Source organism: Delphinus delphis, chromosome 13 (assembly GCF_949987515.2).
Source record: "Delphinus delphis chromosome 13, mDelDel1.2, whole genome shotgun sequence".
Classification (NCBI taxonomy): Eukaryota; Metazoa; Chordata; class Mammalia; order Artiodactyla; family Delphinidae; genus Delphinus; species Delphinus delphis.
Window position 1 is genome coordinate 9,143,737 of NC_082695.1, and position 24,965 is coordinate 9,168,701.

General features: G+C 47.3%; 1 protein-coding gene across 7 annotated transcripts in view; it reads left to right on the top strand.

Moving 5' to 3' along the window:
- The window catches only part of CUX2 (cut like homeobox 2), a 261,050-nt gene that overhangs the window by 131,384 nt on the left and 104,701 nt on the right, over positions 1–24,965 (top strand). For all 7 annotated transcript variants that reach the window (XM_060028044.1, XM_060028045.1, XM_060028047.1 and 4 more), the window contains exon 2: positions 23,410–23,520. In XM_060028044.1, coding sequence (XP_059884027.1) covers positions 23,410–23,520 — 111 coding nt within the window. The remainder of the gene's footprint in view (positions 1–23,409; positions 23,521–24,965) is intronic.

The window sequence follows — 24,965 nt, forward strand, 5'->3', positions numbered from 1 at the left end:
AAGTCACACACCCTCTCTGAGTCTTCTTTAGCCGACACTATAAAATGAATAGAGTCACATCCACCTAGAAGGCATTAATTGGTGCTGCCTCCTGGAAGCCTTCATAGGGCCTGATGATGGCTTTGGCCACATGCTTCCCTGATGCCCAAGCTCCCACCCACGATGCTACTGAGTTTTTTTCAGAGAAGTGGTAGAGGCTTGTGACTAAATGCTTGGATGCTGGAACCAGGCTACCCGGGTTCAAATCCCAGCTCTGCCTCTCACTTGCTGTGTGCTCTTAGGTAAGTAATTTGACCTCTCTGTGCTTTAGCTTCCTTGTGTATGAACAGGGAGATAATATCACCCTATAGAGTTGAGGATTAAACGAAAAAAGTGCCTGGCACTGAGTAGGTGTTTGGTGGAATGAGTGAGTGTTGTCAGAGTTCAGCAGGGTGACTCAGGTCTCCTCAGGGGCCTCCAGCTGGCAGTGCTCTAATTCTGTCATTCCTTCCTGTTTACTAGCTGGAATGTATCTATTGAGAGAAACTTCTCTGCTGTTTGGCCACTCTGGGGTGCAGATTGCAGGAAAGGCAAAAATGCAAGTTTGATTCTCCCCTTTTATTTATCAAATTTCAAAGCAGTGAGTTGGTTCCCCAGCATCCTCCAATGTGACCAGTGAAGGGTTTTTTTTGGTTTTGTGTTTGGTGTTATTATAAACTCCTGCTATTATTAATCCATCCCCTTTGATGGATTTCAGTCCATCGAAATTACTTTCCTTCTTGATCCTCAGATTGTCCCACCTCTAGCCCTTGGAACGCTTCAAGTTAGCCCTGGGGGTCTTGACAGTTTCCTCATCTGCCATGAGGGAATCACAGTCCATTTTCACAGTTTCCATTGGGTAGGTGTGCAGGACAGGTGCTGGCAGCATTGGCAATCATCCCACCCTCTGAGACAGCCCACTGTTTCCAGGGCTGAGCCCTTGTGGGTGGCTGGAGCCTCTAAAAGCCATTTCCAGTCCTTCTCAGAAGGCCCAGGTGACCCCCAGACCTTTCACTGAGCCCCCCACTGGCCACACCACCCCACTTCCCAGGGCAAAGCTGCCCCTGGCTCAGGTTGGCTGAGGGGCGTAGGTCCAACAGCACTGGGTGGGCACAGCTGCCAGTCACCCCACAACCTGAAAGCTATTGATCTAGTATTTTCACTGAGTATTTTTAAACTTGGCATTGGTCTCATTTTCCTATGTCCCTCAAGGACATATTTTGAAAACCTTAAGTGGGCCAGTCAGACTGTGGCACAGCCATTAAAATCAATGACAGCTGAACACCAAGAGGTGCCTGGGAATGCTTGGTAAATATGTCTTTGAGTGCTTGAGCCCCTCTCTTCCCTTATTCCTTCAAGTATTTATTGAGCACCTACTGTGTACATATTTCTTAATGGATATTCTACCTCACTAAATAGGTTACTAACACAAAGTATCCACAACGTCAGAAATAAAGAGTGGGTGAGAAATGGTGGAGGAAGAAGAGGACTGTGGAATGTGGGGAAGAGAAGCAGTGCGAGGGAAGCCCAGCTCTTTCCCTTCTGCCCGAGGAGACAGGCACGGTGTATGCCAGGTGCTGTCACAGGCGAAGGCCAGGACAGATATGGACCCTGCCATCAGTGTTGAGCAGAGGAGATGGCAAGACACAAGCAAACAGAGGCATATCAAGAGTGCCGTGAAGGAAGCCAGCAGGCACCAAGCGAGAATAAGAACAAGGTTCCATTTAGGCCTGATGGTCAGGGAAGGCCTGAAGGAGCAGTTATAGGAAAATCTAGAGGAAGAGAGGTCCAGGCAAGGGGAACAACAGATGCAGAGGACCTGAGGTAGTCTAATGCTTGGCCAATGAAAGGCAGAGTGGCTGGAACACAGAAAGCAAGAGACGTGAGGGCAGAGAGGTGGGCAGGGCCAGATCACACCAGCCCTGGGCAGAATCTGAGACCTCAGCCTCCAGAGCGGTGGGAAGTCACTGCAGAGTTTTCAGCGTGGGAATAATGGGATCTGATCCATGTTTGTGAAAGTGCCCCTGGGTGCTGTGGCAGAACTGATCATAGGGAAGGAGGGACAGGGGAAGACCCGTGACTGACTACTGCAGCAGTCCAAGCAAGCAGTGATGGGGGCTTGGTGGCAGCAGAAATGGCAAGACATGGGCAGATTCAAGAGTATTTTGGATGGAAGGAAAATAGCCGATCCTCCCTCCTCCTGCCTCTCCCTCTCCCTCCGTCCCCCGCCGAACATCCATTCAGACCAGTGCACAGATTGTAAGGGTGCAGCTCCATGACTCGCCACAACTGAACATACCCATAGAACCAGCACTGAGATCAAGAAACAGAACATCCCCAGCCACCCAGAAGCATCTCTTATACTCCTTCCATTGCCCTCCAGCTGCAACCACTCTCCTGACTTCTGATTTGCATGGGTTTGTTTCGTCTGTTTTCGTACCTTGTATAAATGGGATCATACGGTGTGTACTCTGCTGCATCTGGCTTCTTTTGCTCAACATGACTTTTATAAGATTTATCAATATTGTTTGCTGTTGAAGTTCATTCATGCTCCTGGCTGTAATGTAGTATTCCATTGGGTGAATATATTGCAGATTTATCCTTTCTACTGTTAATGGGCATTTGGGTAGTTTCCAGTTTGGGGCTGTTATGAATAGTGCTTCTGTGAACACTGCAGACCAGTTCTTCTCAAACTTTAAGGTACTCATGAATCACCTCAAGATCTTGTTACAGTACAGACCCCCAGTTCAGTAGGTCTGACGGGGCAAGGGCAGCGGAAGGTGTGGGGGGGGGGGTCCTGAGTTTTTGCATCTGTTGCAAGTTCTCAGGTGAAGCCAGTGCTGCTGGTCCGTGACCATGCTTTGAATGGTGAGGCTCTATTTTGGTGAACGTATTTCTCTGGGGTAGGTGCCCAGGGTCGAATTGCTGGTCATAGGGCAGCATATGTTTAACTTTAGTAGACACTGCCAAGTAGTTTTCCCAGATATCAGCTGACACCCCACCAGTAGTCTATAAGAGGTCCGGTGCCCCACATCCTTGCTGACACTTGGTACTGTCTTTCATTTCAGCCATTCTGGTGGGTATGTAGAATTATCTCCTAGTTTAAATTTGCCTTTCCCTCATGACAGTGAGGTTGAGCATCTTCTCATGTGCTCGTTGGTATTAGGATCTCCTCTTTGGGGAGGGGCTGGTTCAAGTCTCTTGCCCATTTTTCTGTTAGGTCATTTCTCCTTTTAGGAGTTCTGGATTCTGGACACAATCCTTTATTAGGTAAATTGCACAAACCTTCTCCCACTCTGTGGCTTTGCCTGTTCGCTCTTATTTCACCTGTTCTTTTTAATTCAACGGTTATCGCTTAGAAATGCAGGGGATGAAGACAGAGATTCCCATTTGGCCCATCATAGTCAACTTAGAGTGTCACAGGAAGGATCGTCCCTTGAGCTTCTTGTTCATTTACACACTCACACTCTTGTCACTGAGCTTCCTAGGTCAGGGGCTCTCCCCATGTTCATGGTGGACATTCCTCCACCACTGCCCCTCCCCACGACACCAACTGCTCAAGCCAGGGCGTCCACTTAACCCTGACATTCCTTTGACATCTTTTCACCTCTGATGTTTTTGACCACTAGATTACTTCGTCTTTCTTGGACATCCAGAGAGCTGCCTGGCATTATTAGCAGATCCACAGATCCCTTGTATCTTCACAAAGACACACCTCTGAGGGTGGTTGATCCCAGGCCCGCAGCCTGGCGGAGTGGAGGCAGTAGAGAGGGAGGCAAGCTGCCTGTGTCCATGTGCATCTCTGTGGGAGCCTGAATTAATTCTCCATCTGCTTCACTCCTGCACTCACAGCACCTCCACAGCCCAGCACCCCAGCTTTTAATCGAACATGTGCCTTGTGAGAGAACGCACGGTGGAATTTTCCAGAAGCTACAGGATGTGTGATGATGTCATCATTCTGACAGCTAACGGAGTGTGTGCCTGTATATGCTTGTGCTTTAAAAATTTCTCAGTTTTAATTTTGAACACGGTAAATATCGATTGCTATAACCTATGTAGACAAAGCTCTTTGAGGGCCTCAGTCATTTTTAAGTGTATACAAGGGTCCTGAGACAACAAAAGTTGGAGAACTGCTGTGTTAAATGACAAAATGAATGAGTGTGTGCTAAGGAGTTCGGACCTGGCTTACCGTTAAGGGATGGTGGTTGGAGTACAGCATCCTAGTGGCTGTGTGGAGAAGGAATTAGAGGGAGGGAAGAGAGATGCAGGAGTCCAGGAGAGAGGTGGATATGGGATTACCCAGGCCCCTGACCATTGCCTCCAAGTACCCTTTGACACAGCACAAGCATCCCAGGCATAGCCAACAACCGACTGCTCCAAGGTGTTTTCTACAGTGGAACAATTTGAAATAATTAGAACTTTACAAAATGTCTTTAAACACTCTGGTAATGGGCATGAGAAAACACTTGTGAAGTGTAATCAGTTATTAGCAGCTGATCAATTATCTTCATGGATAGCTGTTGAGGGGGGAGAGGAGAAGCAATAAGAAGCCCCTTGATTAACTAATTTGAATATCTTTGGAGAACAAATTCCGAAATTTCTTTCTATTTTCTCTCTTGCTATTGTAACAGCGCACATCTGCTGGATAAAGGCGGGATGCAAATGGTAATGAGCACTCTGCTGTGAACAGGCTCCTTGTTTGGGATCCTGGGAGGAAGGAACTGGAGGTGTGGGGGGCAGCGAGCCAGCCAGGCCTGGGGACCTCATGCTGGCTAGAGGGCAGTCGGCTCTGCCCCTCTACTTAGGTTCTGGGGGCTGGGGGAGCTGACTCCAGTGGGCAGCGGGCACAGGCGGGTGGCACCCATCTGGGAAGCAGCACACATCCTCCTGAAGACCTTCTAGGACCAGCTTGGCTGGAGCAGTCCCAGGATGGAGTGACCAGTGAGCAGAAACCTACATTCTGGAGGCTTCTGTCAGCCTCCCCAACCTCTCTGGGGGACAGGTTTGTAAGAGGTGGGGATAATGAACTGGAATGTTAAGGACCCCCTCATCTCCAGGGGTCTCAGATTCCACAGGATGTCATGGACATGTCATACCATTGGCCACCCAGCTTGCTTTAACCACGAGGAAATTGTAAGGCTCTGGAGCCAGACTCCTGGCTGGAATCCAGCCCTGCCACCGCAGCTGTGTGACCTTGGGCAAATGACTTAACCTCTCTGTACCTCGATGTGCTCCTCTGTAAAAAGGAAATAATAACAACACCCGCCTCACAGTGTTGTTTTAGCACGGGGCCAGGCTCGTCATAAGTGCACTGTAGATGTAAGCCATCGTTGTTATTATTATTCTCTTCATCCCTGGTAATTAACAGGCTAGACTGGAGTTTGCAAACTGGCAGGCCAGGGTCCAAATCCCCCAGTAAATCTGTTTTGTTTGGCACAGAGTGTGTTGTTAAATTTTTTTCTGAATTTGTTGCCAACAATTAAAAATCAGGAGATTTTCAAACTAAAAATCTGGATTTGGGCTTTTCTGTAGAACCAAACCCTCCGACCCACTGAGCCCACAATCCTCTGTGGCACCAATCAGCCAGAGCTGAGTATAGCTGCCCCCTTTCTCTGGGACACTTGTTTCCCATTTGTTACGCCCCCCCAGCCCTTCATTTCTTGATGTCACCCCGGCCCGCACCTGTAAGCCCTGTGAAGTCTGCTGGGAACAGGTCAGCCTCTTTCCTGATGTAGGTGCTTGAAGCACATTGAATGAACGTGCGTTCAGGTGAGTTTGACTTAATGGGGCAGGTCCATTTTGAGAAGACCCTCAACACCTAGTGGTCCTGCTACAGAGAGCACAGCAAACTCCACCCTTGGTATGTCTGCCCTTTGGGTCCCCCCTTCCCCTTTCCCCCCAATTCCTAAAGAAAGTCCTGTTCTCTACTGTTCCCCCTCTCCCCTCACCCCTTCTGTCCTTTCCTCTTCATCCCTCTACATGAGATGTTCTGGTGACCCACACACAGGGAAATGCCCACCCTGAGCAGCCAATCTGAGGCCTGAGGCACCAGAGGAAACCACATTCTGTCCCATGGTCTGTAGCTGTGGTCACCGGTCCACATCCGTCTCAATCAGACAAGACGTTTAGTTTAAAGCTGTTCAAAAAAAGCATCTGAGACCACCTTTAAAATTCCTCCCTCCTCCTGCCCAGCAACTTTTTTTCCTTCCCCTGACTGTTCTATCGCTTAAAAATGGCTTAACCAATTTGGGTTATTTTTAGAAAAATGCCTGGCATGTTGGCTGACAACCTGTATTCTAAGTTTCAGCCTGATAGAGAAAAGACAGAGTTTATAAACCCCTAGGGGAAAAAAAGAAACACACAAAACAGTGCTTTAGAATAGAAATCAAATAAAACTGACCATGGGTCCTGGCCAACGGAGTGTCAGGTGGCACAAGGAACGGGCACCAGCCACCAGCTTGAGGTTTCAAGGGCACAGCATGGAGTCTGTTCTTCTGAGCTCCCTCCAGCATCACTGGGAGAATTGGATGCAGCGTCCTGTGGACTGCGAGAGGCAGGACAGAAAGACCCAGGTTCGAAGCCTGGTTTCACCATGCTGTATCCTTAAGCCAGGGAAGTACCTTCTCTGAGCTCTCAGGTTTGCCATTCGTAATATGGGGATACTCATAACCACTTCAGGTAAAATGCTGATCACAGAACCTGATACCCAGTGACTTGTCCATAAATGTTCCTTATTGTCATGATGGTCCAATGCAAAGATGAAGAGGGCTCTGAAAGGAAAGTTAGCGTGAGCTTTAAGATTTTACAAGACAGCTGAACATAGCTTTCCCCACCTCCTGATTTCTTTTCACTTTTTTTAAAACAGCTTTATTGAGGTATAATTTATGTACAATAGAATTTACCTATTATACGTGTACCCAACTGTGATTTTTAGTATTTATGGGGCTGTGCAACTATCACCACAGTCCAAATTTAGAACATTTCCATCACCCCAAAAAGATCTTTCTGATTGCACTCCTAGCCCCAGGACTTCATGAATCTCCTTTCTATATCTATAGATTTGCCTTTTCTGGTCATTTCATATAAATGGGATCATACAGTATGTGGTCTTTGTGTTGACGTCTTTCATTTAGTATTATGTTTCTAAGGCTCATCCATGTTGTAACAGGTATGAGTATTTTGCTCTTTTTTATTGGTAAATAATATTCCATTGTATAGATGGACCACATTTTGCTTATCCATTCACCAGTTGACGGACATATAGATTGTTTCCTCTTTTTGGCTGTTTCCTCTTTTTGTTTGACTTGAGCACGCATGCACAAGTCTTTGTGTGAACATACACTTTCAAGTCTCTTGGGTAGAGGAGTGGAATTGCTGGGTTGTAAAGCAAACTTATGTTTAACTTTTTAAGAAACTGCCGAAGTGTCTTCCAAAGTGACTACCATTTTACATTCCCACCCGCAGTGTGTGGGGGCGCCAACTGCTCCACGTCCTTGCCAGCATTTAGCCATGTCTTCCGGAGATCTGAGTATGCATTTTGGGTCCTGAGTTTCAATCAGGGTTTGGACTGCAAATTCTGGGAGCCGTTGGAGCTTGAAGAGATGAATGGCAGGTGGGGGCATGGACTCATGAGACAAAACCGCACATCTTAGATGTTCTAAAGTTAGTGCTGTCCAATAGAACGTTCTATGATAATGTAAACGATGTATATCTGAACTGTCCAATATGGTAGCCCCTAGTACCTGCGGCTGTTGAGCACTCAAAATATGGCTCGTGAGACTGAGGAACTGAATTGGTAATTGTATTTCATTTAAATTCATTTAGATGTACTAAATTTAAAGAACCTCACAAGGCAAGTGACTACCACATTGGACAGTGCAGTACTTGGAAGTTCAAGATCACTGCTCAGTATGTTCTAGGTCCTCAGTGAACCTTTCCAAGGATTGATCAGAGTTCAACTCTTTTATTCCTACCTGGCTGGGATAAGCTAGGGCTTCAGGGCTGCATGTGTCCTGGAATATTGCACCTAGATAGTACATAGTGTCTCAGGGCCAAGAGGGAAGCTCCAGAAGTTGTGCTGTGGATTTATGTCGAGGTACACTATAGGGTCAGGAGAAGAGCGTGGATGGGCTCTGGAGCCAGGAGTGCCCAGGTTCAAATCCCAGCCCTGTCACTTACTGTGTCTGTGACCTAGGACAGGTGACCTGTCCTCTCAGAGCCTGTTTTCCTCAACCAAAACAATGGAGTGGTAACATGACTCTTGAAGGACTCTTGTAAGTCTCAGAGAAGAATGATCATAAATCCCCTAGCATGGTGTCTGCCTCTTAGTATGGGCAAAAAAGTATCTCCTTCCTTTATTGTTATCTTTATTGTTGTTGTTATTCTGTCCAGTCCCCAGGGCTGTATAAATGCCATGTAAACCCTGACTCCACACCTTCGTCCGTGAAAGATAAGGTGCTGGACTGTCAGTACCACACGGACAGTGACCTTGTCTGCTGCCGCCACTGCTCGATCTTCAGCGACTGGAACAGTGTCTGGCACAGAGTAGGCACTCAAATGCATGTTTGATGAATGAATGAAGCAGTGAATGCCATCGGCATGCTGATGAGCAGGATGTAAGCAACGTGAGGTTTCCCGGAAAGAACAACAGACACTCTCCTTTAGAAAGTGTGGTGTGAAAACAACATCGGGTTCAGTGTCAGCAGTGACCTGTTTTGTGTGAGGGCAGAGATGGCTTCCCCCTCCTCGAACAAGCGCTTCATCTCAACAGGAACATGCTGCAGCACGGGCTGCTCTGCGGTCTCCAGAGGCGGGTGTGGAATGGATGAGCGCTGGCGGGGTCAGCCAGGCCGACCCACCTCCCACCACCCGCCCTGAGCCGATCTGCCTGAAGGGACCCCACTGCTGCGGTTTACACAGTGAAAATACAGCTTTAAAATGTGAATGACTTTTCATCCAAGTAATTCTCCCAGCCCCTAAAATATCAGGATGTGCTAACATGTCAGGCGTCAGTGCACCTCCCGGGGTGGTGGGAGAACACCCCAAATGGCCTTTGGGGGTGGGGGGAACACACTAGTTCCACCTCATTAATCCTGAATTTTCTCCCATTCTTGCTTTTCTCTTCTCTTTCCTCCTTATTCTCACTCTTTCTTTCCTGCCTCTAAGCCCCAAAGTAAGATATTTCCATTCTTAAGGAATTGTTATTTTTGTTTTATTTGTGCGAAGCATTTCTGGCTATCAGAGTCTCTTCATATTCATTATATTCATTTGATGTGCAGAGAAACTCAGTGAAGTGAATACTCATTCAAAAAATGTCTATTAAGCTTCCCTCTATACCAGGCATAGGCCCAGGTGCTGGAAATACAGAGAACAAAAGAGACACAAGTCCTGCCCTCCTGGAGCTTTTAGTTTTAGTTTGTCTTTGCAAATGCTGGTGAATGCTCTGTGAGAAAGGAGCAGGGAGGGGATGGATCTACTTTAGAGTTTGGGGTGAGGGCAGGGAGGACCCCACTAAGGAGGTGCCAGAGTTAGGGGGATGGGAAGGCATGACAGATAAAGGGAACTGCCCAGGCAAATGCCCTGAGTGGTGGGAGAGATGCTGGCATGCTGGAGGATAGAAGCCATCAGAGGGGCTGGAGTGCATTGAGTTGAGGAGAGATGTCAGCCCACATAAAACTGGAACCTTGAGCAGTGGCCACACCCTGTAGACCCCAGTGCGGGGGAGTCTGGATTCCACTCTAAGCCCATGGCAAATAAATCATGGAAGATTTTCAAGCCAGGGAGAGGCAAGAGCTGATTCACGTTTTGAACAGCACACTCCAGCAGCTGCTTGGAAATTGGACTGTAGCAGGTAAGGGCGGGAGCTGGGAGGGAAGGAAAGAGGCCCCGGAAATAGTCCAGGCGAGGGACGATGGCAGCTTGGACGAAGGCGGAGGCAGGGGCGGTTATTATTTCTGGACAGTTAGAGATATTGAAGAGTGAGACGTGCCTGAGATTCATTTAGTATTATTATTATCCTCATGCTGCAGGTGGGGAGACTGAGGCCCAGAGAAGTGCAGTGACGTGGCCAGATCAGGGCTAGCAAGTGTAACAGGGAAGATTTGAATGCACGGCTGCAGAGCTGCTACCATCCCAGTGATCTGCACTGTTCCTCGGTACTTCTTCTAGGTAGCTCAGCTTGGTGTCCAACCCCCATCTCTAGCTGAGATGATGCTCACAAGCATCATACCCATTTTTCAGATCAGGAAATTGAGGCTCAGGCATTAGGATCTCCCAGCTAGAGAGTGGCAGGATCAGGATTCGAACCCAGCCCGCATTCCTAAGTCTTCATCTAGGCCCAATGCTGGGAATATGAGTATCCTGTGTCCTGGGCCTCTTTAGGCCCTGGAGAAAGAAAGTTCCTGGTCTAGGATAGGCCAGTCTGTCATTCTCGAGTTTTCTCTTAGTCAATAAGTACAGTAAGAATTCAGTTCTGTACAGACTCTCTGTGTGTCTGTAGATAGGGGGAAATTCTGTTATGCCTCCAAATACAGAGATGAAAGTCTCCCTGGGTCTGGGGAGAGAGCATTTGGAGAGAAAGGTCTCATCTGTGTTGTTTTGGTACATGGCCTTTTGTGGTTTGGGGGAGAGGAAAGGACACCCCTTTCTTAAAAATTTTTTTTTATAATATTTTTTATAATTTATTTTTTTATTTTTGACTGCCTTGGGTCTTCGGTGCAGTGCGCGGGCTTCTCAATGTGGTGGCTTCTCTTGTTGCGGAGCATGGGCTCTAGGCGCGGACTTCAGTAGTTGTGGCGCACAGGCTCAGTAGTTGTGGCTCATGGACTCTAGAGCACAGGCTCAGTAGTTGTGGCGCGCAGGCTTAGTTGCTGCGCGGCATGTAGGATCTTCCTGGACCAGGACTCGGACCCATGTTCCCTGCATTGGCAGGTGGATTCTCAACCACTGGACCACCAGGGAAGTCCCCCTTTTGCAGAAAGGATTAATGTCTTGTCCCTGAACTTTCCTGGTTGGGTCAGTGCCTGGCCATGTAGCATTCCTGTCCATCACTTTATTTACTGTGCCAAGAAGGCAGTCAGGGGTCCTGGGTGCAGTTTCAGGTAATTGAAGTTGGCTTCATGAGAACTTCACATTATGTGGATGATAAACATTTTAATAAAATACAGGTAGATAAAAAGGGATGTTGATTCAAAAATAAAATGTAGTCTTTCCTCTTCCTCTCCCCCATCCCTTCCCTCCCTTTCACTGGAAGTGGAAGAATTGTATATCGAGGACCTTATATAGCTTGACGTGAAATAAGACCCGCACCCTGGATTAGACTTTTTATCAAGGTGTTGGGGACACGCTGGGACAAGGGACTCAGTCATGGGGTTGTCTGATTAGTAGGAGGCTCATAGGGACCCTCAGGTGACCCTGCCTGGGCATCCCTTATTCAATCTGGGACTCCCTCCTGGAGATGGTGTCACTCAAGCAAATGTCTTCTAACCCTAAAAAGAAGAGTCGAGGCATGTGAGTCGCAGCCAAATTAGGACTGGCTTTAAAGGAGTTACCCCTGCAGGTTAGGAACAACAGCAGAAATGGGGGGCATTTAGTTTGAACTCTGGCTCCCTTTTCCTCCTTGTCACCCCTACAAAATATTTTTCTTTAAAAAATATTTGTCTTCATACTTATAAACTAGACTCCCCAGAGCATTTATTAAACACTAATTCCTCCCATTTGTTTAGGGAGAAATTGTATCTACAAATTTCTTTAGGTCCTCTCAGTACCCCCTCAGACATCCTGGGCCTCATTTAACCAATAAAACAGTGGGCAGTGGGAGGTCTGTCACTTGCCAAAGTCAACAGCAAATTAGGAGACAAGCGATGGAGGGCCCAAGGACTCCTGGTGTGAAGCCCTCCTTCGTGTGCCCAGCTGCCCCTCATTTGAGGGCCTTCTCTCTCCCTCTTGCCCTCAGCCTCCTCTGGCTGATCCTCCCAGTTGCCAAATGGCATGAATTCCTTTCCATTGGGTCCCTAAAATCCATCACCTCTCTCTTCTGCCTGTTGCCCTCACCTTTCTCTGCCTGTGAGGCTTCCCAGAGCTGCCTGAAGCAAGTGCCCCTCTTCTGCTCAACTGTCCTCTGTGGCTCCCAGTTCCTTCTTGCCTTGGCCTCATGGCTTTCCAACCCCAATCCCCATGAGTCCCTAATACGCATCTAGGTGGTCAGCCACTCCCCAGCACAGCCCGGGTTTTCCATCCTCCACGCCCTTGCCCATGGGCCCTTCCTCCTCCGATGCCTTCCCCCAGGTGCCCGGTGCCCATATTCTTTTGTTAGCTGCAGCTCTCTCCCTGTGTGCTTTCCCCAGGACACCGTATGAGCACTTGTGTGACCGTTGTCTCCCACCACTGAGGTCCACGATGCTCCTAGACCCCCACCTAACACCGAGCAGGCGCTTCCTTCCCCACCTGGATTGTGTGCCTTAGCCCTGTACGCCAGTAAATTTTTCCACAGCTTTCTGAGGTTTCCACAGAGCTTCTTGCAACACCCAGTCTCCTCCCCCACCCTAAAAAAGAGGATACTCAGAGAAATGAATTTGAAAAAGATGTTAAAATGGCACAGACTTCAGCGTTGGTGCCATGGTTTGGAGAAGAGGGGATCAGGATTCAAGGCCCTGCTCTGCTTTTGCCCAACGGTTATCTAGGGTGAGTGGTATCATCTCTCTCAGACTGGGTTTCCCCATCTGCAGAAGGGGTTAGGAGAGGAGCTGAGCCAAGGCATGAAAAGTTGACACCACATAGCAAGCCCTTAGCTCCTGTGATATGATGAGTAACCACCACTGTGGCCCCTAACAAGTGCCTGGCACAGAGTAGGTGCTCAATAAACACTGAAATGAGTGAACGAGTGATTCCTTGATGTGACCCCCTCCCCCTTTTTCAACAGAGGAGAGGGAAGAGCATAGAGAGGAGCTGCCCAGCCAGCTCACCCAGCTGGACCAGATGTATTAGCCCTAAGAGGTGGTACGTGGGGTCCCTGGCCCCTCATCTGACACCCACCAGAGTGGGGGCGGGGCTACTCTATTTTCCTGGTGCCTCAAGGTTTTACATCTGAGAACTCCGGAATATAAAGCAGCAATCAAGGGCAGGAGGAAGTGATCAGATGTGGCTCCCGGGTTCGTGGCGAGATAATTAGGTGTTTGATTGGCATCCTCTCTCAAGGACAGCCACCTCCAGGTCCCATCTGCAGCAGGAACTGGCTTGTTTTCCTGGCTGATGCTTGGGGTGGGGGGTGCCTTGGAGGTGGAGGTGCAAGTGTGGCGGGGTGGGGAGGTTTGGTGCCGGGATTGGCCAGCACGTCTTTCATTTGTTCCTTTAGTCATACATTCATTCAATCAACAAGTGTTGGCACCTACTGTGTACCAAGCATCAGGGATACAACAGTGGCCCAAACAAACAAAGCCCATGTCCTTCTGGAGCTGACATTAAAGGAGGGTGGCTAGTGGAAATGGACAATAAATAAATAGAGCAGTAACCACATACATGTGTTGATGACAAGTGCCATTTAGAGAAATAAGCAGAGAGAGAAGAATGGGTGAGGTAGGGAGGAGGTGCTTGCTATTTTAAATACGATGGTAGGACAGGCTTTTGTGAGAAGGTAGTGTAAGAGCCGAGACCTGGAGGAGGAAAGGAAAAGACCCATGTGGAATAAAAACAGAAACAAAAACCAAAACCCAGCATTTCAGGCAGAGGGAACAGCCAATACAAAGGCCCTGTGGTAGGAATGTCCTTGATGTGTTCAAGAGCTAGCAAAGGTCCTGTGTGGCTGGAGGAGAGTGAGTGAGGAGGGAGTAGAAGGATGTGAGGACAGAAGTAAGTCACGTGGGACCTTGACATCGAGGTGAGCACTTTGGCCTTGATGCAGAGTCAGGTGGGAGCTGTGGAAGGGTTTTGAGTAGAGGAGGGACAGGGTGTGACTTGGGTTTAACAGTATCCTGGTGGCTGTCGGGTGGGGAAGGGACTGTAGGAGGGTGAGGGCAGCAGTGCGGAGACCAGTGAGGAGGCTCCTGTGGTCACCCAGGTGGCAGCAGTAGAGAGGATGAGAAATGGTTGGATCAAGCTGACAGTATTTGCTGATGAGAGAAATGTCCCCACTGCAACCCTGGGCCTCAGCCTAGTACCAGGGCAGGGAAGGTTGCTGCCCTCTCGGGGCTCAGGGCTGGCAGTGGTCCCACCTCAATAGCCAGCCCTAGCCCCTGAGCACCCAAGCACCTCCTGCACCCTGGACCCCCTGCCAGCCACAGGCCTCTCATCCTGCCTGCACCCCTAAGAGACAAGGCATGCCATGACTTCATGTTACAGCAGTAAATCCTAGATGCAGAGAGGTCAGGGGTCTGCCCAGACTCACAGAGCCAGTAAGTAAGAACGTCTAGACTCAAACCCGCTCTGCCTGCCAAATGTGGGCTCTTGGCCTGCCTCCAGCTAAAAGCAAATTGCCACTGGATTTTCTGGAAGCCAGAACTTTGGGAGCTGCTAGGAAGGCCTTGTGGACCACAATTTTTTTTTTATTTTTTTTTTTGTGGACCACAATTTTAATTGTCTATGTGCCTTCCATGACCAAACACTGTGAGGGCAGGACTTGGGTCTGACTTGTTCTGGGCCACATTGTAGGCACTTAAATTATAGTTGAGTAAATGAGTGAGTGACTGGATGGATGGATGGATGGACAGATAGACAAAGAGATGGACAGACAGACTGATAAGGCCCAGCCACGCTCCTGATCTTCAGGCCACATGAGTCCTTGTCTGGGACAAACAGGTAAGGGAAAGGAAGCCCCATGAGCAGCCGGAGGAAAGAATGCAGAATAAAGTGTGACCTTGGCAAGTGGCTTTGTTTCTCTGCAGGTACCCTGTGTAAAATGGCACCTGCATCATAGGACCATTCATTTGCTCCCTCAGTAGATGTTTCTAGAGAATCCACTGCATGCCAAACACTGTTGGGAAAATAAAATGAACTTTTGTATGCCAGTTAACATGGACCTAGTAAGCCCTCTATGGGACAGTTATTATATTATTGTTATCACTGCGCTGGGAGTCTGCTAAGAAGTTGTTGGCAGCCTCGCCCACACACCCGGGCCTCACGGTTTGGACACAGTCCTCTCAACGGGCTCTGTGACCCAAGTGTGAACTATCATCCTGGCCCAGATGATGGAATTCAATAAAGCCAGCTTGGCTGAGAACTGTTTCTCATAGGCACCGCCCCTTGCCGGGGCCCTCGGATAATTTGCCCTACATCTTGGCATCTGAAATTTACATACGGTGCCGGGAGTGATGGATGGCTCTGGTAACCCGGTCTGTCTCTCGGCCAAGGCTCAGTTATCCATCTCAGCGGGCTGCAGAGCCATCCGTCTTCTCTCCTTGTTCATGGCAGGCCAGCATGTGCCCTTCGTCCCAGGTCATCTCCCAGCCCCCTCCTAGAGCCAGCCTCTGAGGCCACTCTGAAGGCGACACTCCCATCATGGTCCACTGCATCCCCAGAAACCCTCCTCCTCGGTGTTTGCCTGGGACTCTGATGGCAAAGCCCCGAATGGCTCCATGGACCTGAGATACAGAATGGGTTGTTTGGCCCCCCCAAACAGCAAGAGGGCCCCATCTTGCTCCTGCCACAAAGGACTCCTCATGCTTATATCTACTAACAGTCATTCATTCACAGGTGTTTTTTGAGTGCCTTTATGCATCTGGCATTTAGCTAGAACCTGTGGCTACAGCTGTGAGCAAGACAGGCATGGTCCCCACGCATGAGGGACTGACATTCCATTGGAGGGAATATGAGCAATGAAGATCCTAGACACTGTGCCAAACACTTTACCTACTTACAATCTGGTTCTCAAGGATTTCCTCAGTAACACTTTGGGCACAAATTTTTATCGCCATTTTACAGACACAGAAACTAAGGTTGAGTATGTTGTCCAACGTCACACTGCTAGTGAGGGTTCAGAGCCGGAATTTTGACATAGGTCTGTGATTCCTGAACATGGTCATTGTTCCCCAGACAAATCAGGCTTTTTCAGGGTTTCTGACACATAGCATTTATTCATTCATTTATTTGACCAACAAACATTTCTAAAGTGCCTACTATGTAACAGGAACTGTTCTAGGCACTGAGCATAAGGAGGAAAGGACCAAAATCTCTGTCTTGCTATTGTGGAGTTTTCATTCTAGTAAATAAAATATATAGTGTGTTTGATAGTGATACATGTTAAGAAGAAAACTAAAGGCAGGAACAGAGAGGCCAGGTAGGGGGCTATCACAATAATCCCGTTTCCTCTGTGTGGGATGCTTAGCTTTCTTAACCAGCTCATCCCCTGACCCCAGGTCAAACGTTCCCACCTTGGTGACTCTTTACCCCAGTCACAGCAAGTCACCTTGCTCTCTGTGTTCCCATGATACTTTATTCATACTTTTCATGTTGTACTTCGGCACACGGTGTTGGAATTGGCCTGTGTGTCTCCTCCACTGCACTGTGAACTCCTCAAGGACAGGGGCTATGTTGGTTAGTTTCTGTGCACCAGTACCTAACACTGTAACTAGCACAGATTTGGGGCTCAGTAGTTAGTTGGATGGATGATTAGATGGGGATGGGTGGATGGGTGATTAGATGGATGGATGATGGATTGATGACTGGTTGAGTGTGAGTGATTGGATAGATGGATGTTGGATGATCAGTTGGAAGATAGATGATCTGTTAGATAAATGGATGGATGGATGAGTGGAAAATGGATGGTTGGTTGGGTGATTGGATGGATGTTGGATAAAGAGCTTCCAGCCTGGGTAACTTACTAGGTACTGGCAACCCCTGCCCAAGTTGGGAACCACACAGTGATTTAATTAGTAGAAGTAGGTAAAACTCTTATCTCTCTCTTGCCCCGTCAGTTTCCATACCCATGCAAAGGCAATTCAGGGCATATGTTAGGGTTTCACTCTTCTCCAAGTCTGCTCTGGAGGTGATGTCTTAATGCGATGGCCTTTGTCCCTTTTACCAGAATTATTTATGCCCTAACTTGTCTTATTTGGTTTCTGAGCTCTTAGAGGATATAGACTGTATCTGATTCCCTTTATCTAATGCCTAGCACACTGGAGATCATGGATGGCTGAATGTACAACATCTCTAGTTGCATCTCCCTGCAAAGAGAAAGCAGACTTCCAGGTTTGTGTTGGGGGGAGTTGGTGACTGTATTGAAAGTCATAATCACTGGTCATCCTTGTTTTCTAGACCTGGCCTGGAATCTCAGCTGCCACTTCATCCATATATCCGTACAGGAGATAATATACATAAAGTGCTTAGCACATTCCATAAATACTAGCATGTGTGTGTGTGTGTGTGTGTGTGTGTGTGTGTGTGTGTGTATGGCATAAATGTTAGCCATGAGCTATTGTTTTCTGTAAGGAATGTCTGTGTAAGGTTTCATTTGGCAAAAAAGTTCTAGGCCTTTGAAAAGACAACATCTGGTGGCAAATATCAGAAGGGGATAACAGGGACACAAAGGAGATGCCCAGACTTGGAGGGGAGGGTTCAGGAATCCTTCCTGGAAGAGGGGACATTTAAGCCGAGGCACAAGGGATGAGTAAGATCAGCTGCAGAGACAGAATGAGATCATCTGAGCTGAAGGAATGAAGTCTGTTGAGCCATGGAGTTGGGAGACCCTGTTGCCTTTGGATTCCTGCAAGGCAGGAAGGTTGGTTGGGAAGGAAACAAAGATGTTCGGAACAAGGTTGGGAACAAAGGTTGGGAAGATGGAAGGGGCCCAGTGACACCTAGATAGGAAGTATGGCGATTGTCCTAGAGCAGTGGAGAGCCAGAGGTGGGTTTTGAGCAGAGGAGGGACATGTTGAGGAAGTTTCTTTCCTTTCATGAAACCCCTTCAAAATATGGGAACACCTGAGGTCCTTGCTTCCTTAACTCCTAATCCCCAGCAATCACTGCAGCGTTTTCAGAAGGTCTCTTCTCAGAAGTGGTATTAGGGGGATGTGTCTGAGTGTGAGGGTGTCTTTGGAGCTGAGAAGAGTGTGAGCACATGCTGGGGGAATTGACATGCATATGCACAATTCAGATGTGTATTTCCCCTCTAAGAACATAGCAGCTAGCTCAAAGTTTTGTACATCATTGACACTTCAGGTCAACATCATGTGTTAAATTTCTTTTAAAACTAAGTATTCTTGTACAATTCCCAATCCTTCCTGGTTGAGGAAATACAGTTGAACTGAGAATGTTCAACTTGCTCTCCCCATAGATAACCAACATTCTTCCTTCCCCACCCAAGAGCTACCTTCCCTCTGAGGAAATCCAGCCTCTTAACCAGATGTGTGGCTTGGGCAGGTCGCCTAAGCTGTTTTTGCCTTAGTTTTCTCATCTCTAAAATGGGAGACTCAGATTCAGTTAGTGTTAGCTAAAGTGTGGGACATACATACCCCCACTGTTAGGACGTGAGATGACTGTAAGTAGACCTGACATTAGAAGGGATTGACCTGTGTCAGGAGGATCAGTTATCCCTTCTCAGTGGTCATTCATTCCTTCTCATGGGAACAAGAAGAAAGTCTCTACCTTTAACACCTCTCCAGCACTTGCCAGTCTCCTTTTATAACAAAGACAAACAGCAATGCTTTGTTTTCATTGTACTTTTATTTTAAAGACTACCTTCTGTTTATGGCATAGTGTCCTCTAGCGATAAAAAGAAGTTCCTTTTCAAATGTACTTATTTAGGTTAAAAAGAGAAGGGGTTGTTATGTAAAGGTCAAGAACAGGCAAAATTTGTCTAGATGCTAGGGTCAGAATGATAGTTACCTTTAAGGGGGTACTAACTAGGAGAGGGCACAAGGGAACCTTCCAAGGTGCTAGGAGTGTGAATATTCTGTGTATCTACCTGGGCAATGGTTATAAGGGTGTAAAAGTTTGAGCTTAAAATTGAACTTAAGGGCTTCCCTGGTGGCTCAGTGGTTGAGAGTTCGCCTGCCAATGCAGGGGACATGGGTTCGTGCCCCGGTCTGGGAAGATCCGGTCTGGGCCTGTGAGCCATGGCCACTGAGCCTGTGCGTCTGGAGCCTGTGCTCCGCAACGGGAAAGGCCACAACAGTGAGAGGCCCGCGTACCGCAAAAAAAAAAAAAAAAAAATTGAACTTAAAATTATACAAAAAGAAAGAAGAGTCAGTTTGAAGGTAAATATCATGGAAATAGTAATTCATGTGGAATATCAATATGGCAAAATACATGCAGAGGGGTAGTATGAATGGTTGAAGTTCAGAGAGGGATGGACTGGACAACCTTGAAAGTTCCTTCTGGCTTATATGTTCTGAGACTGTGAGTGCCTTGGAAGTTCCAAGGTTGCCCAGCAAGCTGATGGCAGACGCTCTCAGAGCTAGGGCCACTCCCCGGGCAGTGGGCATTTCCCGTGGGCAAGCAGTGGGGCTGTAGGTCCCATCAGAAGAGCTCTTCTTCCCTGCCCCAGCCTCTTCCTGCTGCTCCTAGCCCTGGCTGCAGCTCAGTCCCAGCTTCCTTTCTCTCTGCACGCTGGCCCGAGCCTCAGCTGCATCTATCATCTGCTTCAAGCTCATTAAAATTATTTCTTTTTTAGTTGCAAATGGGCTGTTTATGATGATCATTATTTGAATGGTCTGCGGCGGGCTCCGGGCTGTCTGTCTGCTGCTGATGGCCAGTTAATCAGATGAGTCTTCTCCCTGCCTGGGCCTGGCCCAAAGTCTGGGGCTGTGTTAATCATGGCCCCCCTAGGGCTGGGGGCTGGGGGCCAGGTGGGAGAGGATCCCAAGTTCTGCTTGATCATCAAAGAGGCCCTGCTAGCTGTGTATGTGCATGGGGGTTCAGACACTTATTTCTAAAACTCAGCTTCAGACTGGTGCTGGTTTATGTTTGTGAGAGTTTTTTATATTCCTTCAAAATAAATACAGTGCTGTGAGCTTTTTTATTTTAAATATGTTTATTTTAAAAGACATGTCAATTCTGTCATTGGCTGTCTTGCTCTGTTAATGTTCAAATAGCCTGTCTTCTAGGGTGGGAGGGAGTGGTTTTTAATGTCTTTGCCTGATAGAGTAAAACTTGTCAGTACTCTGTCATCCTTTTATTGGTGCGGCGGGGGGTGTGAGATTTTTACTGACCTGTGGAATCCTGAACTCTTAGAATCACTGATCTAGTGGGGTGTTCCTTGAGCTCTCAGCGTATCTAAATTAGTATCAGCCAACATGTCTTGAACACTTAGTACTGTGCTTGATGCTTTACACATTTATAACATTTAAAACAAGCTCCCTGAACATCCCCCAGCTAGTGGGGAAGTGGAGCAGAAACCCTGTGACGAGCAGGGCATTACAATTTTGCCTTTATAATCCACCAAGGAGATAATTCACAGCTGAATTATTAGGACTGTAATTCGTTTCTTAGTCCCTGCTTGAATTACCTTACAAACATATTAATGTGCTCGTCACATGAGATGATGTATATGAGGAGCTTAGCATGGTGCCTGGTACGTGTAAGCACCCAATACATGGTAGTTATGATTATTTACTATTATTGTTGTTGACGTGTTAGTGTACTAACCATAGAAATGTGGCAAGAATTCAGAGTTGAAGGATGAGTATAGATGTAAGGCAGAGGTAAGAAGAGCATGGACATCAGTCATGATGTCCGTCGTCTGCTCTTCTAGGGATGAACAGGAAAGACGGCAAGAGCTGGGCTTCTGTGGGGCTGGGGTTGGGAGCCTGCTGATGTTCCCCCATCTGGTCTCACCTCTGCTCTGTCTACAGTGTGGATGCAGCAGACAGATTTGTACCCACCAGCAGCCTGAGAGGTTAGGATGGAGGGAGCCAGTGCAGTCGCATGGCATCGTTGCCTGGTACAGCACATCAGACAGTTAGACTTAACCTGCTCTGAGATTTCCTTTTGGAACTTGGGTTTGATGTTTTAAATAAGGAGTCGGGCTTCCCTGGTGGTGCAGTGGTTGAGAGTCTGCCTGCTGATGCAGGGGACACGGGTTCGTGCCCCGGTCCAGGAAGATCCCACATGCCGCGGAGCGGCTGGGCCCATGAGCCATGGCCGCTGAGCCTGCGCGTCCGGAGCCTGTGCTCCGCAACAAGGGAGGCCACAACAGTGAGAGGCCCGCGTACCACAGTCAATCAATCAATCAATCAATAGTCAAAGTTCAGCCCCCACCAGGTTGCTGGGATGCTGGGAGAGGCAGTATCCCAGAGATAAGAACATTGTGTCAGATATATGATCATTCAAAACCGTGTGATGTTAACGCAAGTCCAAGTTCTGTTTGTCCTGTAGCCATGTAAAAATCACCTCTTTATCTTCAAGACGGATGAGAAAAACTAAGAAAAACTGTGAGCACTCTGCCACAACTCAAATTGACCATGACACTCCAGTTACTTCTCTCCTGCCAAGTGAGGGTCTGTCCACCTGGCTGCCCCACATAGTTGGTTTTTGTCTGCCTTAGGTCAGTCCCATTGCTGCTACCACAGATCTCTCCCTAGTCACTTGATATTTTGGTCACGGTCAATTGTGGTTTCTTTATTGGAAACTACAATTATTTTTAAATGATGATAAACCAGAAGTCTCCTTATTTTCTCTGTCACCTTGGCAGACTGTCAGAAATTGTTTCTGTTTCTCTCTCTTCTCTCCCATGACACCTTGTTCCGTACCTGGCTCAAAAATTCAATGGGACGTTTGGACTGGAAGCCCCTGCACCTTGGAGTTGGTGTACCCAGTGCTGTGGCATAGAATTGATATCAGCACCTTGGAGAGCACCACATTTCCAAGTCTCTTGCCCCTCTATTTTAATGGCTACTTTCTTGCCTCGATTTTCCTCCCTTCTAGTCTTATGATTCTCCAAAGAGGTTAGACATTTCTCCAGAAATAGAAATTCCTTCCCCGATTCTCCCAAAGGCTCCATAGGCAGAGACACTTACCCTGGGTTTGGGGTATGCGCTCCAGCCTTCGATGGGCGCGAGGTTTATGGTGCTACGGTGAACTGCTGTTGAGCAGATTTACCGACTCTCAGACATGATATAAGACGATTACCATGCATTTCGTCTCTTAGAGGGAAAAGGATTTGCAGCGGGTTAATAGTACTTTTATTTCATTATCTAATAGTAAAAGTGTTTCATTGTGTGTGCAAGATGAATGCGCATTAGCGATGACAAATGAGGTCTTTCAGCACGGTGCCGGGCCTCATCATACATATGTTAGATTAAAGAGTTCACCCTAGAAATACACTCTTGCATCTGCTTGTGTGTTTTTAATAAATCTGATTGCAGAAATTTATTGCATCACTGGATTTAGGAAATTATGGGGCTTGATTGCTGCAGATATAATCGGGTGATATATACAGAAATGCTCCTCTAGTTATCGTCCAGAAAAAAAGCCCATCTCGGGATGGTGCAAGAAAGCAGCAGACCACATAAACAGAGCATTTCTTGAATTATGCAAATGAAATCCATGACAACTCATGGTGAATTATTCTCCCCTCGTGAAACCGCCACTGTTAAAGTGAAGAAAGCTGCGAGAGGGGTGATCAAATATACATGTACAACCAGCAGACATTGTCTGTCATGTGTGAGCTGGAGCGTCCCCCACTTCCATCTCTCACTCTCTTTTTTTCCCCTCCTTGGTTCGTCCTGTAAAAACCTGGTCTGAAACCTTCATTGCACATAAGCAGGCAAGGCTGCTTCCAATCCTTTTCTTCTGAATCCAGGAGTCTTCAATGAAATATTTCTTATACTTGAAGTGAACCTTAGATAATTTACTGCAGGATACACAAAAGGTCATCTTGCTTCTTATTGGCACCTTCATTTTTCCAAAACCTACAGAAATTAAAAAGCCATCTATATCTTAAAAGGCGTATTTATGAACCCTTAAGTGTAAGTCATAGTTGGAACAGTTCCCACCTCTGATATATGAAAGCTGTCGACAGCACTTTCTTACACTATAATATGCCCATACAATATGCCGCACTTTACTATTTTGACACCGTTTGGAGATGTTTTCTACAGTTACTGACAAGCTTATGCCATCACTCCCTTGGAAATTTAAGAGGTGGGGCAGAGGCGTAGGGGAGAAATGAAAAAAAACAGCTCCACCCAACTTTATGGGAGATTATTGATCTGGCCTGACTTCTGACAAGCAAAAAAAGCTGTCCTGGATTTTTTTCGGTTGCATCCCCGGTTTCGTAAATTATTCATTTGTGCCAGGAGTCAATATCCTGTCTTTTCTCAGCTTTTTTGTAAGTTAAGGAAACTTGTTTGGAATGCTGTTTTGTACGATGATTAAAAAGGAAAAGGAGGAAAAAAATCTTTTTCTTTTCTCTCTCCCTCTCTCTCTCTTTTTTTTTTCTTTTTTTTTTTTTTATTGTTCCAGAAGGAGCTTAATTCCGTCGCTTCCGAGCTGTCTGCACGGCAGGAGGAGAGTGAACATTCTCATAAACATTTAATTGAACTCCGCCGGGAATTTAAGAAAAATGTACCTGAGGTACAGTATAGTTGCTATTATAGAATTAACTCAGTAGGAATGCAGATTTTTCTCTGTTCAAACTGTATTTTGAAAACTATAGACATAAGTGACTAACAAGAAAAGAAGCTAATTAGCCACGAAGAAAAATTACAACCCCAACCTTTCCGTGTTTCTCAGTATAGCGGTGCTCACTGGTGCTGTCTAGAATAAAAGCAGGACGCTTCTCCATGGAAGTCATTGTTTTTGAGGGCTCTATACCACATCCATTTTTCCCTCACATTAATGTCTAAGTCAAATGCTTGGCCTTGATGGCAAAGACAATTTGTCTAGAGTTCCTGATTTTATTTTGCTTTCCCATTGGCGTCCGGGAAATGATGGCTGTAGACTGTCTCACCCTCTCTGGTCCTTCTCTTGATCTCCATGTCTGAAACTGTCTCCCCCACCTGCCCATAAACGTGCCACATTCTCCCCGTTCACCTCCTCCTTTGCAACTCCAGCCACCAGCGTTGTCCTTCCCAGCTGCCATGAGGGTGGTCCAGGTAATGGGCAGCCCCTGCAATGTAAGAGTCCCCCAGGGGAAGAGACGAGAATGGACACGTTTCTTTCTTCACAAAGGTGAATGTGTGAATTTTTTTTCCTCCTCTGTCAGGCCCCCTGTTGCTTCTCAAATTTTTTTTTTTTAGTGATGGAAGTAAACACAAATAGGAAAAAGAAAACCTTCTGACTCCATATAATGTTGGCAGGGATGTGACACATCAGAGCCATGACAGGAAACAGATACCCCGCCCATTCCCAAAGCCTGCTGTGCTTCTCTGTGCTCAGCAGAGGGTTGAGCTCTCTGTCCCAGGCTGCTCAGGTGGCCTGGATCTTTGAGGAGGACCAGACAGGGTCTGCCATTCTAGAGGTATCACACCTAGACATGTTGATTCCACTCTGCCTGTTGGAATCACCTAGGAGTCCTGTTGCCATCTTACTGATGGAGACCATGGAAGGATGGAGAAGAAGCAAGCCCACCCAGGAATCAGGCCACATAAGTGCAGAGGGGTCAGTCTCTTAGCTGTGAAGTCCTCCTCACACCAGTCATTAATATCTTTGGTTCTTCAAGGCAAGAGTGGGAAATAGGATCTAGTTAGAACTTGTCCATGGAGCAAGTCTGGGAGGAATCAGGTTTGGGAGCTGAGAGAGAGTGCACTTGTAGAAGGGGCGGGAATCTCAGATCTGAGCGTGTCTCCCATGTTATGGCTTTAGAAAGGCCAAGTTACATCCTGGGTTTGACTGGGAGCTAAGAAAGCATAGGGAGATTCTGAGCATCCTTCCCTTCCCTTTTAGAACAGAGAACAGCTTGGTCTTTAAACCAGTTTTTCTGCCCAGAAGGAGAGAACCAAAAGCTTTGCCTCTGACTCTCCCATCTCTGGGAAGCGGAGATGAAACGGCCACAGATCTTCACAGCCCACCATTTTGTC